The sequence below is a fragment of the Neomonachus schauinslandi genome, chromosome 1 (genome assembly GCF_002201575.2).
Source record: "Neomonachus schauinslandi chromosome 1, ASM220157v2, whole genome shotgun sequence".
Taxonomy (NCBI): domain Eukaryota; kingdom Metazoa; phylum Chordata; class Mammalia; order Carnivora; family Phocidae; genus Neomonachus; species Neomonachus schauinslandi.
The window spans coordinates 12,607,103-12,620,063 of record NC_058403.1 but is presented as its reverse complement, the minus strand read 5'-3'; the positions used below and the strand labels follow the sequence as shown (position 1 = coordinate 12,620,063).

General features: G+C 46.6%; 1 protein-coding gene across 1 annotated transcript in view; it reads left to right on the top strand.

The window, feature by feature from the left end:
• The window catches only part of HUNK (hormonally up-regulated Neu-associated kinase), a 99,718-nt gene that overhangs the window by 65,533 nt on the left and 21,224 nt on the right, over positions 1 to 12,961 (top strand). The window contains 2 exon segments of the mRNA XM_021678051.2: positions 4,629 to 4,756; positions 12,420 to 12,555. Coding sequence (XP_021533726.2) covers positions 4,629 to 4,756; positions 12,420 to 12,555 — 264 coding nt within the window.

Genomic DNA, 12,961 nt, shown 5'->3' with positions numbered 1-12,961 from the left:
GGAGTATCTCATTATCTGACAAAACATGACGACCATCGTTGGGCTTCCTGACGTAATCCCAAAGATTCCAAATTTATATTTCATGGGGCCCCATCCCCTCATATTCCTGCTTTTCTTCATTGTCACCTTATCTTTCCCTTTTGACGCCAGCATATTCCACACTGGCCAGTACCTTTGGGTTTTCTATCATCCAGTAATTGGCTGAACCTTCTTTCTTTCTGTTTGGAAAAACCCCCATAGTGTGTGTTTGTTGTGTCCTTCATTCCAGTCTCTCATCCCTTTTTTTCTCGATTTGTAATTCGGGGTGCCTGGGTGGCTCAGTTGGTTAAGCGTCTGACTCTTGGTTTCGCGTCAGGTCATGATCTCAAGGTCATGGGATTGAGCCCCATGCCAGGCTCTGCACTGAGGGTGGAGTCTGCTTGAGATTCTCTCTCCCTCCCCCTCTGCCCCTCCCCACTCGTGCTCTCTAATAAATAAATTTAAAAATCTTAAACAAAAAAACTATTTGTGACTCCTGGGGGCCCCATGTCTGCCATGGAGATGTTAGAAAGTCCCTGGACCATATTTCAAAAGACACATCAGGAAATTCTGAACATATCTTGAGACTCCTACTAATTCTGTGGGATTACAGAGGTTTATAAACTGCATTCCACATTTTTCCCTTGGCATTCTCACATACTTCTGAAATGTCAGAGGGATGAGATTTCTCTTTATCCCGATATTAAACATGTATGAAAAGCCTGGGGAGAGGAATGAAGACACTTGATCTGGTTTCTTCATAAAATCTCCTGGAACGGGATGACTCTTCACATAGATTTCCATTATTATTTGATAACAGGATACAGTTGTATAATAATTGTAGCTTTGTATCTGTGGTTTTTAAAAGTTTAGTGATGAAGCAGATCACATTTATCAGGCACTGAGTCTGTACCAGACCCAGGATCTAGTACTTTCTGTGGCTTAGTTCATTTGACCCTCATATAACTTGAGAGGTAGGTACTGTTGTTACCCATGGTTTGTAGAGGAGAGACCCTGGATGAGACAGCAGGGTCCTCTTTAACGACTTGCGACTGTTTTTGCTGACAATAAACCTCTCCAAGCGAAATGAAATTCTGGAGTCAGTTTGGTAAAATAATCGGTTTTTGTAAAAACCACTCGCTCCATCCTGGTTGGAGTACTCTGCACAGGATCACCAGCACTGTCTTTAAAATAAGCATCGGTTACGTTTATCTGTGGTCCCAGACAGATAATGGAGAAAGGCAGTGATCAGAATGTCATCTTTTGAGGCCAGCTGGTGGCGAGGAGATGTCTCAAAGGCGCCTTGAAGAAAGAAACTTCCATAAAGGTTTTAGAGTTGGTCCTCCGGCCTCATATTACATATTACATCCTTCAGTTGGATTTCCTGCCATGACTGTAATGTCCTACCTCCTATAGCATGTGGCACGATTTTATGCATCCCACCGGTGACAGGAAGCTCTGTGTCCCCTGAAGACAAAGGGAAATAGAAAAGGTCATAGGACACTACTCTTCAAATTGAAGTATTATATACTCTTCTTGAAAAGGAAGAACATTCTTGGTAACCCCTGGTGTTGACTTTAGTTATTTTTATTTAAATTTTGCTTAATGTACATGAATGTAAAATTAAACTCCTTTTATGTATGGCCCTGTACAAATTAAAACCCAAAACTAATTTACAAGTTAAATATAACCAAGACTGAAAGAATCCCCAAATATTCAAATTAGCAGCATTAGTTGGGTGCCACGGCTTCTGCTTCATGAGAATGGAATTGCTCTAAGGGGTCTGGGCATACTTCTCCTTCCTAGGCACAGGCGCTCTGAGCTGGTCGGCCCATTGCTATGTGATCACTCAATTCTCCCCGCCATTTTCACCCTTCCAGTGGCTTTCAAACCTGACCTTGCATCTGAAGCACCTGGAGGGCTTGTGAAAACCTGGATTGTGGAGCCCTATCCCCAGAGATTCTGATTCCGTGAGTTTGGGGCGGGGCCCAAGAATTTGCAGATCCAACATTTCCAGGTGATGCTGCACACTTTGGGAACCACCCCAAAGTCCCATTTCTGTTCCTTTCTTATTAGCCTGTGACAATAAGAGTGCTGTATTTTGGCAAAGGTTGTGTGTTGGTAAACACAAATGCAAAAGCAAGCACCGAAATCCAGTGTGTACTTGCTTATATGGTGGCTGTCCAATGGCCCTGGTTGCGGCTTGTAGGATGTTTTAGTATATCGGCAAAAGAAACTCAAAAATAGAACTGCTGAACCCCTGAAGACGTGTCCCATGTACTTCAGTTTGAGAAACAGTGTATGGTTGGGTATTATAAAACACTTACCTGTGGGAGGAGGGAAATGATACTGTGTAAGAACGAGGCTCTTCAGCTGTAGGTGTGAATGTTACGACCAAGACGAAGGTGCCCAGAAGCAAGCAGGGACAGAGAAGACTGGTCTTGCTGCACAACCAAAGGGGAGGAGAGAGAGACCATGGCCTAGTATGGGGATGCCTTCCTCGTGCCTAGAGTTGCCCTAAATGGAATGAGCTGCATTGGGGAGGTTGGTAACTGTTGTCTTGAAGGTGGTTCAGGAGCCCCCAAGAACTTTGTGGATGTTCTGGGAGGGTTTCCTATTACAAACGCCAGGTGTCCAAGACCCCTTTGAATGCAGAAATTCTATAACTGGGAGGGTGGGGGGGGGGGCTTCTTAGTTTTCTCTCTTGTTGGTCTCCAAGAACCCTCCCAGCCAGGATGTTTAGCTTTGGCTCGAACATATCCACAATGCAGCATCGCGTGGTAGGTTCCCAAACGCGTTACCAGCCCTAGTGCTCCATGTCTCCGCCCCTCCCAGCTTCTTCAGTTCTGTCACTGTTCCCACCATTCGTCCTGCTTTCCAGGTTTGTGGACAACTTGGCACAGCTCCTTCCGATGTCTATTACTTACTAGCCTGTCTCTCTCTGGCCTGCCATCCCTCTCACTCAGCCTCCAATAGCAGCGTGCTGATTTACTGCCCCAAGCTCCTGCTCCCTGTTCTGAGCCCCTTAAAGCCACTTAATACCAGATGACTGCTCCCCAAGTATTTTGGCCGCAGAACTTGTATTCACCCAACATCTGTTCTTGTCCTGGGGAATGCGTTCTACCAAACACACAGGGAAAGGCTCCTGTAAATGGCTCTGCCTATGCCTGGTTCATTCTTCTCTCCGTATCTCGTCTGCCCAGCTTATCATCCCCATCCCAAAGACGTAGAACCTTGCACTTAGATACTCGCCCCTCCCCCCCAGACGCCACCTGTCTTCAAGTACTTACTACAGACTTTTTTCTCCCTTAATTGAACGCCTCTGTGGTCGGAAGCAGCCACATGCATTTCTTAAACCCCCTGCATTTGCCGCCACTTGAAAAGATTGTGATGAGTCATCTGTTGACTCGTTGACTGTCCGTCCCCACAATCCAAGATGGCAGGGCTTTGTCTGGTTCACCCCTGCGCACCTGTACCTGGGGTGGGGAGCCAGCCAGCAAGGGTCTGCGGCCTGAATGTTTAGGTATCTGTCTCCGTAACTCCGCTGTGAGTTACAGCGGAGGCACCGGATCTTAGAGTTATGTCTGCAATCTGAGAATGATTTCTGGCTGGAGTCCGTGGGCTCTGTACCTGTCGTGATCTGGGACACTGTAATTCACAGGCGCCTCAGTGGAACTGGGCCCCAAGGGTCTTAATTTCAGCCTCACTGGATTTGTTTTGACTGGAAATCCTATTGCCTGTTTTTAAAACATATTCCCTCGGGCACATTTGAACACTTGAGACCTCTGGGCAGACAGGCATTTCATCCCCATCGGGAAATCTCATCAAGATGATATGAGGTTTGCGCATCAGGAAAATAAAAGTCCTCCAAGAAGATGTTGCCATTCGCTAGGTTGGCTTTGGGTATAAGCAGTTAAGCCCATTCAGAAGGTATTCCGACCACATCTGAGCTACGGGGCCAGGGCTGGGGGTGCAGAATCTCACAATGAACAATAATATAAAAAATAAGGGTCGGAAGGAGACACCTCCCCCAACCGCCCCCCGGGGAATTCTCTAGTTATAGGCACAAACAGAATTCAAGGGAAAAGCAACAGGCCAGTTTTGGGGATGTGACTTTTGTTTCGAAGGACTGACAGGTAATCAGACCTGCCAGCCAGGCTGTGGCTTGCCTCCCTGTGCAGGGTCTTGCCCTTTATTTTTTTGTCTAGCTTCCTCCAGGTTCCACCTTATAAGCCATCCTTGGAAGACCACATAATGGCAAGACTACTTTTACTCAAGGCTCCTAGCATGCTCCTGGTATTTTTCACAGAATTTGGTCTGGACTTCCTTCCAGAAGGAAGGACATGGTTTCCCTTCTTTAGGGGGTAGCTCTTGAAGTTCCTTAGACTCCTTTGATCTCCACGGTCCATTGTCCAAGTCTTCACAGGCAAGCTTTTACCCATGCCTTTCACTTTTGCTCCTTCACTGTGGTGCCGAGTTTTCTAGAAAGAAGGCCTCTTGAGGTCAGCGTGAAAGTGCCAGGGCTGAAGCTTCGCCAAGCCCATGCCCTATTTGTCTTCTTCTCCCGGGGGCCCCATTCTGGGCTCATGCTTTGGTGTGTCTCTTTTCAGAGGTGTGAACATGTATGCCATGTTGACTGGGACCCTGCCTTTCACGGTGGAGCCTTTTAGCCTGAGGGCTTTGTACCAGAAGATGGTGGACAAGGAAATGAACCCCCTCCCCACCCAGCTCTCCACAGGTAAGGTGCCCGCTGCTCTGGATTCTGGGTTCCAGGACTTGTATGCCTACCAGATTTGGTCCATCCATGAAGCAGTATTTGCTTTGCAGAAATGGTATTAGGCCTTGTCCTAGGATTAAACTATGACTCAGGTGTGGTTGAGTTTCCCATGGGTAAGCAACCATTCATCTCACCTTGGTCCTTTTCTTTTTCATTATAACTCTGAACCCCTAACTTCCTCCTTCTGCACAAGACACACACATCGAAAGGATCTTGGAAAAATAATTGCAGTCTTGATTGTTTTAAAGCTCACCATATTATAATGTTGACTTTGAAAAAAAGCATTTATAATCACATTTCTATTGTGCTTTCCTCAGTCAATTCACTGTAAAGGAATATTACTTTCATTCAAGTTTGGTCTGTGATTTGTTTTGCTATTTGAGGTTTGAGCCTGTCAAAAGCTTTTAAATATATGTAGTTTCAGTTACTTGATTAGACTGAATCATCAGGTGTGTTTGGCAAGTATTCTCAAACTTCAGGTGGTTCACGTTTCAGTAAACAGGTCACACTAAGATTTGGTTTCAGACCCAGTAAATTAGCACAATTTGTTCTTTTGTTTGGGTCACAATTCACTTCAAGTTCCTGGCTTCAGGTTGGCCCTGGCAATTATTTAATTGGCTCCTTAGAATAAACTCAGCTTCAGCTTCACTAAGATGAGGCATGCAACAACAACAACAACAACAAAAAAGGTAATTATTTAATTTCAACTTACAATACATGGTTTAAAATACAGCATTTTTATTTTACTACTGTTATGTATTTTTTCTCTTGAGTTTATAAAGCATCCATGAAGCTTGCCAAATGGAATTCAGGCTGAAATGCATTCTTGTATGTCATGATCTAATTTGGTCTGTACTTTGCTAGGGAGGGTGGAATCTCTCGTACCCTCATGCCTAAAAAAGGCAGACAGGGCTCCCTTTGAGTACCACTGAGACACGGAGGAGCTGGAGAAATGCTTCTCATTATTTTAGTCATGGTAGGCCAGACTATGCTACAGTAACAAATAGCCCCCAAATCTCAGTGGCTTAAGACAACAAAGACTTATTTCTCATTCATGCCACACATCTGTGGAGAACTGGATCAAGGGTTGGAGGATTCTGCCCCTTCTAGTCAGTCAGAGTCCCAGACTGATGGAGCAGCTACCATTTCAAACATACCTGGTCCAGGGCGCCTGGGTGGCTCAGTTGGTTAAGCGACTGCCTTCGGCTCAGGTCATGATCCTGGAGTCCCGGGATCGAGTCCCGCATCGGGCTCCCTGCTCGGCAGGGAGTCTGCTTCTCCCTCTGACCCTCCTCCCTCTCATGCTCTCTGTCTCTCATTCTCTCTGTCTCAAATGAATAAATAAAATCTTTAAAAAAAAAAAAAAAAAAACATACCTGGTCCGTGTGGAGGGAAAGAAAAGTCTAGAACATCTGTCACTTAGCAATGAAGTCCCCCAGCAATGTTGTGTTCATAACTCCTAACTTTCTAAAGCGTGTCGCATGGCTTCACCCAACTAAAGGGGAATGGGGAAATACAACCCTGCTGTGTGTCTAAAAGGCAGAAAAGCAGTAACATCTATTGAACGGCATGAGTGTGAGCCACAGGTTGTGGGAGGAAGAACAAACAGGTGGTTCAGCCCGTGGTAGTCCCCAGGGTGGGTTGCGCATCAGGGTAAGGGCAGGGAGATTAGCAGCCCAAGAAGTCAGTCTCATTACTTCAAAACTGACATTGTTTTGAGGCACCTGGGTGGTGCAGTCGGGTAAGCTTCCAGCTCCTAGTTTTGGCTCAGGTCATGATCTCAGGGTCCTGGGATCTGTGTGTGCTCAGTGTGGAGTCTGTTTGAGATTCTCCGTCCCTCTCCCCCTGTCCCTCCCACTTGTGCTCTCTCTCTCTCTCAAATAAATAAATAAATCTTTAAAAAGAAAAGAACCAACATTGTTTTAACCCCAGTAATATTACCCAGACTTAGCAGGCTGGGCTCTATGTGTTTTCTGATTGTGAAAATTAAATATACCTTAAAGAAGTAAAAGCTCGGGCGCCTGGGTGGCTCAGTTGGTTAAGCGACTGCCTTCGGCTCAGGTCATGATCCTGGAGTCCCGGGATCGAGCCCCGCATCGGGCTCCCTGCTCGGCGGGGAGCCTGCTTCTGCCTCTGACCCTCCCCCCTCTCATGTGCTCTTCTCTCTCATTCTCTCTGTCTCAAATAAATAAATAAAATCTTTAAAAAAAAAAAAAAAAGAAGTAAAAGCTCCACTCCGAGGATGTTTAAAAAAATAGTCCAGAAGAAATTCCAAAGAAGATATATAAGAAATGTTCTGAGCGATTTTAGCGTCACTGGGGTTGGCTCCTGCTCTGAGCAGACAGCTTTGACTTTGGCCTTAAGCTGTGTGTATGCTTTTTAAAGATCTTCACATTCCTAAGGGACTTTGTTGTCTTGATTTGTCAAGCATGAACAAGCAAGAATTGCATTTCTTTCTTCTTCTTCTTCTTCTTTTATTTATTTATTTATTTATTTATTTATTTATTTATTTATCTATCTATCTATCTGAGACAGAGAGAATGAGAGAGACAGAGAGCACATGAGAGGGGGGAGGGTCAGAGGGAGAAGCAGGCTCCCCGCCGAGCAGGGAGCCCGATGCGGGACTCGATCCCGGGTCTCCAGGATCATGACCTGAGCCGAAGGCAGTTGCTTAACCAACTGAGCCACCCAGGCGCCCTTCTTCTTCTTTTTTAAGGTTTTATTTATTTAAGGGCGCCTGGGTGACTCAGTCGGTTAAGTGTCCGCCTTCGGCTCAGGTCATGATCTCAGGGTTCTGGGATCGAGCCCTGCATTGGGCTCCCTGCTCGGTGGGGATTCTGCTTCTCTGCCTCTCCCTCTCCTTCTCTTTCTGCCCCTCCGCACCACTTGTGCTCTCAAGAGAGAGGAGAAGGACAAGCAGACTCCCTGCTGAGTGTGGAGCACACGGTGCTCAATTTCATGACCCCAAGGTCATAACCCAAACCTAAACCAAGAGTCAGTTGCTCAACCGACTGAGCCACCCAGGCGCCCCAAGAATTGCATTTCTATATTTGATTTTCCAATTCAGGTATCTGGACTCCTCCCCTAACCTTTTTTTTTTTTTCTAAACTATTGGGATATGTAAGTATTTCTCCTATTTCTCCTCAACGAGGGCTTCCTGCCCGGTATCAAGCATGGTGTCTGTACAGAATAGATTCTCAGGGAATCTGGGTTGCTGACCTGGGTTGTCCAAGTGTGTGGCTCTGGAAGGCAGCTCACAGATCCTCCCACCTGCTCAGGGACAGGATTTGACCCGATGCACTGGGGCCCCGAGCTGCCGTCTGGCTACTGGAGGGGTGCAGGTCATCTTACCTTGTTTACACAGTGAATGACCTCGGTTTCAGAGGTGAGCCCCTGGCCTTCTGATGGCCTGTTTCATTAAGCCTCTCACCAACACCATCTTCATGTTTTTACAAGATGTTATTTATTTATTTATTTGGGAGAAAGAGAGAGCGCGCGCGCACAAGCAGGGAGAGGGGCAGAGGGAGAGGGAGAAGCGGACTCCCCGCTGAGCAGGGAGCCCGATGTGGGGCTTGATTCCACGACCTGAGCCAAAGGCAGACGCTTCACTGGCTGAGCCACCCAGGCGCCCCTCACCAACACATCTTTAATTTCATGATTCTATCACTCATATTTGCAATGATCTCTATACATCTATTGTATAATAGTACTCTTTTTTTAGATTAAGTTGGGAGAATTTTTTTTTTTTTTAAGATTCTATTTATTTATCTGAGGGAGAGAATGGGAGACAGAGAGCATGAGAGGGAGGAGGGTCAGAGGGAGAAGCAAACTCCCGGCTGAGCAGGGAGCCCGATGCGGGACTCGATCCCGGGACTCCAGGATCATGACCTGAGCCGAAGGCAGTTGCTTAACCGACTGAGCCACCCAGGCGCCCTGAGTTGGGAGAATTTTTGCCGAGTTGAAAAAAAAGGACAGCGTTACTGCCCTTGTGAGTCCTTTCTGCATGCTTTTGAAGAATTGCCCCTCATCTCTACCACGTGGTTTGAAAACTTAAGCTTCTGGGCCCTTTCCAATTCTCACTTCTAGACAGTCTCTTTCTGCTTGTTGGCACTTGCGAATCGCAGAGTTGGGAATGCCTTTCATGGCTTACACATTTTTCAGACAGCTTATCTTTACATCTCTACTTCTCAGTGATGTGCTTTCATATTCCAAACAGTCACTTCCGAGCCAGGAGGGTTTTGTACCATGAAGTCATGGAAGTGAAGCCGAAGGCGCAAGGGGAGAGCCAGTGCCAACGGGGATCTGTGAGAAGGTTCAACTGTCAAATAATTGTCGTTGCTGCTTTTGCCTCGGAGGTGATAAGGAAGGAGACTGGGGTGCGGATAGGACTCCCATTTGCATCTGCTGGGCTACACGTCCGATTGGCTTTGTCTGTGTCCTGTAGCCTTTTCCCTAGGCACGGTGTCAAGGTGCTCACACAAACCAGTCCAGACTATGGAAAGCAGACTCCGCATGGAGGGAAGTGGGTTTCGCACTGGAGAAGTGCATGCCATGTGCGATGTGGAGCAAGGAGGCAGAGCTCTCTGTGCGGGTCATCCCTACCCTGGGGCCTGAATGGAGACCCCAGTTACTAGCTTAGAAGGGTAGAGAGCAATGAGAGGCCGGGCCCACCATGGCTTTCCAGGACAATGGAGAATTTTAATCCCTTTTGCTCATGAAACCTAGGGATTTTCAGGATCCTAAGACAAACTTCAAAGAACTCTCCTGATATTTTCAAAGTCCTTCCTGGATAGGAATGCCATGTTGGTGATGTCCAAAGAAATAAAATTCATCAGTAGAGATTAGAACTAAAATTGCTTGTGCTCATCAGCAAATTGTGAAGATGCCGAGTGCGTGGTTCTGAAAATAGAACAGAAATGCACATCCAGTCCGTTCTTAGCTCTTTGGGTTAATCATACTCTGAAAAAGCCTGGCAGTAGCCTGGGTTGTACAGGTCCTTTGAGGGTAAGCGACAGAGATGTCTCAGAAACATCCTGAACTCACAGCCTCCACATTTCAACGGAGGAAGCCCACATCTTTTTTATTTGACCAATAGATGGCCCTGATTAGGCATCCAGATGACGCTCGCAATGTAGGGGAGTCGAGAGAAGGGAGATAGAGGTTCCAGAAAGAGGAACTTCTTCTTCGTCTTTTTTTTTTTTTTTGAGATCTCTTTGCTTTTCAGACCATTGAAGAATATTTTAGGAAAGTTTTATTTGGAGACCCAGCTATAAAACTTAAGAGTATTAAATGTACCTCATGAGTAAGCTGGCGTCTGCACGTATATTTTTTACCCACTCCATTCTTTTTTTTTTTTTTTTAAAGATTTTATTTATTTATTTGACAGAGACAGAGACAGCGAGAGCAGGAACACAAGCAGGGGGAGTGGGAGAGGGAGAAGCAGGCTTCCTGCTGAGCTGGGAGCCCGATGTGGGACTCGATCCCAGGACCCTGGGATCATGACCTGAGCCGAAGGCAGTTGCTTAACCAACTGAGCCACCCAGGCGCCCTACCCACTCCATTCTTAATGAGAAATGACTTTCTGGTGACCACAGCAACTGGATGGGAACCCACTGGGGGAGTTACCTGGTGGCATGAGCAAGTAAAAATTGTTTCTTTTGGGTGGATTCTGCCATCACCATCAGCTCCTCTTTTCATGGCTTGATTTCTACCCTGCAGAAAATGGATTGACAGAAAACACCTACCATTCTGTAAGAACAGTATTAGAATGACAACTAAAAGCTTGTGAGAAAGTGACTTTTCTTCGAGAGGTTAGATTATGTTAGAAAACTGAAAGATAACTTTGGAGAGAAGGATAGAAAAGTTTGGGAACTGGGGCTCCTGGGTGGCTCAGTCGGTTGAGTGTCCAACTCTTGGTTTTGGTTCAGGTCTTGACCTCATGGGTCGTGGGATCAAGCCCCGCATCGGGCTCCATGCTCAGCAGGAGTCTGCTTGGATATTCTCTCTCCCTCTGCCCCTTCTCCAGCACACGCTCTCTCTCTCTCTCAAATAAATAAGTAAAATCTTAAAAAAAAAAAAAAGTTTGGGAACCAAGCAAATTAGGACTCTGTTCTGGAGTCTATTACTTGGTCTACTGGAAATTGGATATCATGGACAAAGCTACATAAAAGGATATTTTTTATAGTGCCAAGACAATATGACCATGCTCTGTAAGAGAAGGAGCATAGAATAAAAAGAAAGTCATAATCCCACAACTCAAGCAAGACAGACCATCTTCATTTCAAAGTAATCCCTGGCATTCTTTGTCCATATGTGTTCATGCGTATTCTCCTGCTAGCAGTTTTGGAGCCTGTGACCTTCCTGTGCATTATACACATGTTTCCCCATGTCATGCAGTTGTCTTACATTGTTATAATCTTCAAGGATGCAAATATCTACTTAGAGATGAACCTTAGTGCCTGGATGGACAGCAGGTACTTTGTTAAATATTCGTCTAATGAAAGGAGGCCCAGGGCATTTGAAAATCATTTTTGCCTGGGATGGAAAGGAAAGGGGGCTGGAGGGATTTTATAGTTTGTCAGTTGCTTCTCATATTTTTTCCTTACATACCATGCTCAGCATAACTGATGTGACCACAGCAAACTTGAGTCAGCTGCAAAATAAGGACAAACTTGATTGGCATACATTCTGCCCAAGCAGCCCCTTCATTTTGAGGGAGAGCACAAAAGGAAAGGGCCTATCAAGTAGACATGGGTTTATAGTGTGGTGCTTACTGGAACTTTGTACACAAAGTAGGCATTTAAAACTTGGGTGGCTGTTACAGAGTTGACTTACACTTTCACTGAAGCTGGCTCTCTGACTGGCTTGGCTGCATGGGCGTGGGCTCTGGCTGGTCTGGGTACTGTGCTGTCTGTTTAGGGTGTGGGGACTAAGTGGACGGCCATGCAAAATGGCTTTAAAAGAAAGAACAAGGGGTGCCTGGATGGTTCAGTCAATTAAATGTCTGACTCTTGATTTCAGCTCAGGTCGTGATCTCAAGGTTGTGAGATGGAGCCCCACGTTGGGCTCCGTGCTGGGCATGGAGCCTATTTAGGATTCTCTCTCTCCCTGTCCCTCTGCCCCTCCCCGCCCCCTCCCCAATTCTTTAAAAAAAAAAAAGGCCAGAAAGAAAGCAGGACCTCCCTTGGTCTCTTGAGACTCTGTGTGTCACATGGTGAGAGGCAAGTTAGAGGGTAGAATTCAGAGTGCCTTTACCCTCTGGTTCCTTTCTGAGTACTTCCTCAAAAAACCACCTTGAGAACAAGCATTTTCTCTTTACTTTCTTTTATCCCTTCAAGCATGGAAATAGAACAGCTCTTGGGCTCACCTTTAGAGATGGGCCGCAAGATCAGACCACAGGTTGTCCTGGGAAGTGCAGGGCATGGGGAGACCCGAATTGGGTCTTGCTTAACCGTGTACCCTTGGACAGATATCTTAAACTCTTTGGACTTGAGGCACCCGGAGATCCAGGGAATAGACCAGTGCTGGCCATGACTCAGGAGCGGGGGTGGACCACCTACCTTGAGTCTCGGTGGCATCTGCGTTCAGCCTGTAACATGGGTATGTTTGCCTAATGTCTTCCCAGGTGCCATCAACTTCCTGCGCTCTCTCCTGGAACCAGATCCTGTGAAGAGGCCCAATATTCAGCAAGCACTGGCGAATCGCTGGCTTAATGAGAATTACACGGGCAAAGTGCCATGTAATGTCACCTATCCCAACAGGTAAGTACACACAGAGGGACCCCTTCTCAGGCCAGATGGGGCTGCCTCCTGAGCCCTGAATACTTCTGGACAGGAAGCAGTACATGATTCAAGGAAAAGCTGCGTTTTCTCTTGGCTGCCCATCCCCCACTCTGTGCCCACACATCCAGGGACAGGCCCACCTCAGTGCACAAGAGGAAGGGTAGAGGGGGACATCCCATGTGGTTGTGCAGACTGTGCCCTGCACGGGGCACCCAGCAGAGGGTGGGTGGAGGCTGGAATCCACACCACATTCCCCTTGTCATTCTTGCTCCGGGGGCTTACATCTTCACGGAGTGGCACCTCTTTCTAATTCACACAAAGGGACCGTTCAGACTAGCTGTGGCCTGAGTGTGTGTGTGTGTGTGTGTGTGTGTGTGTGTGTGTG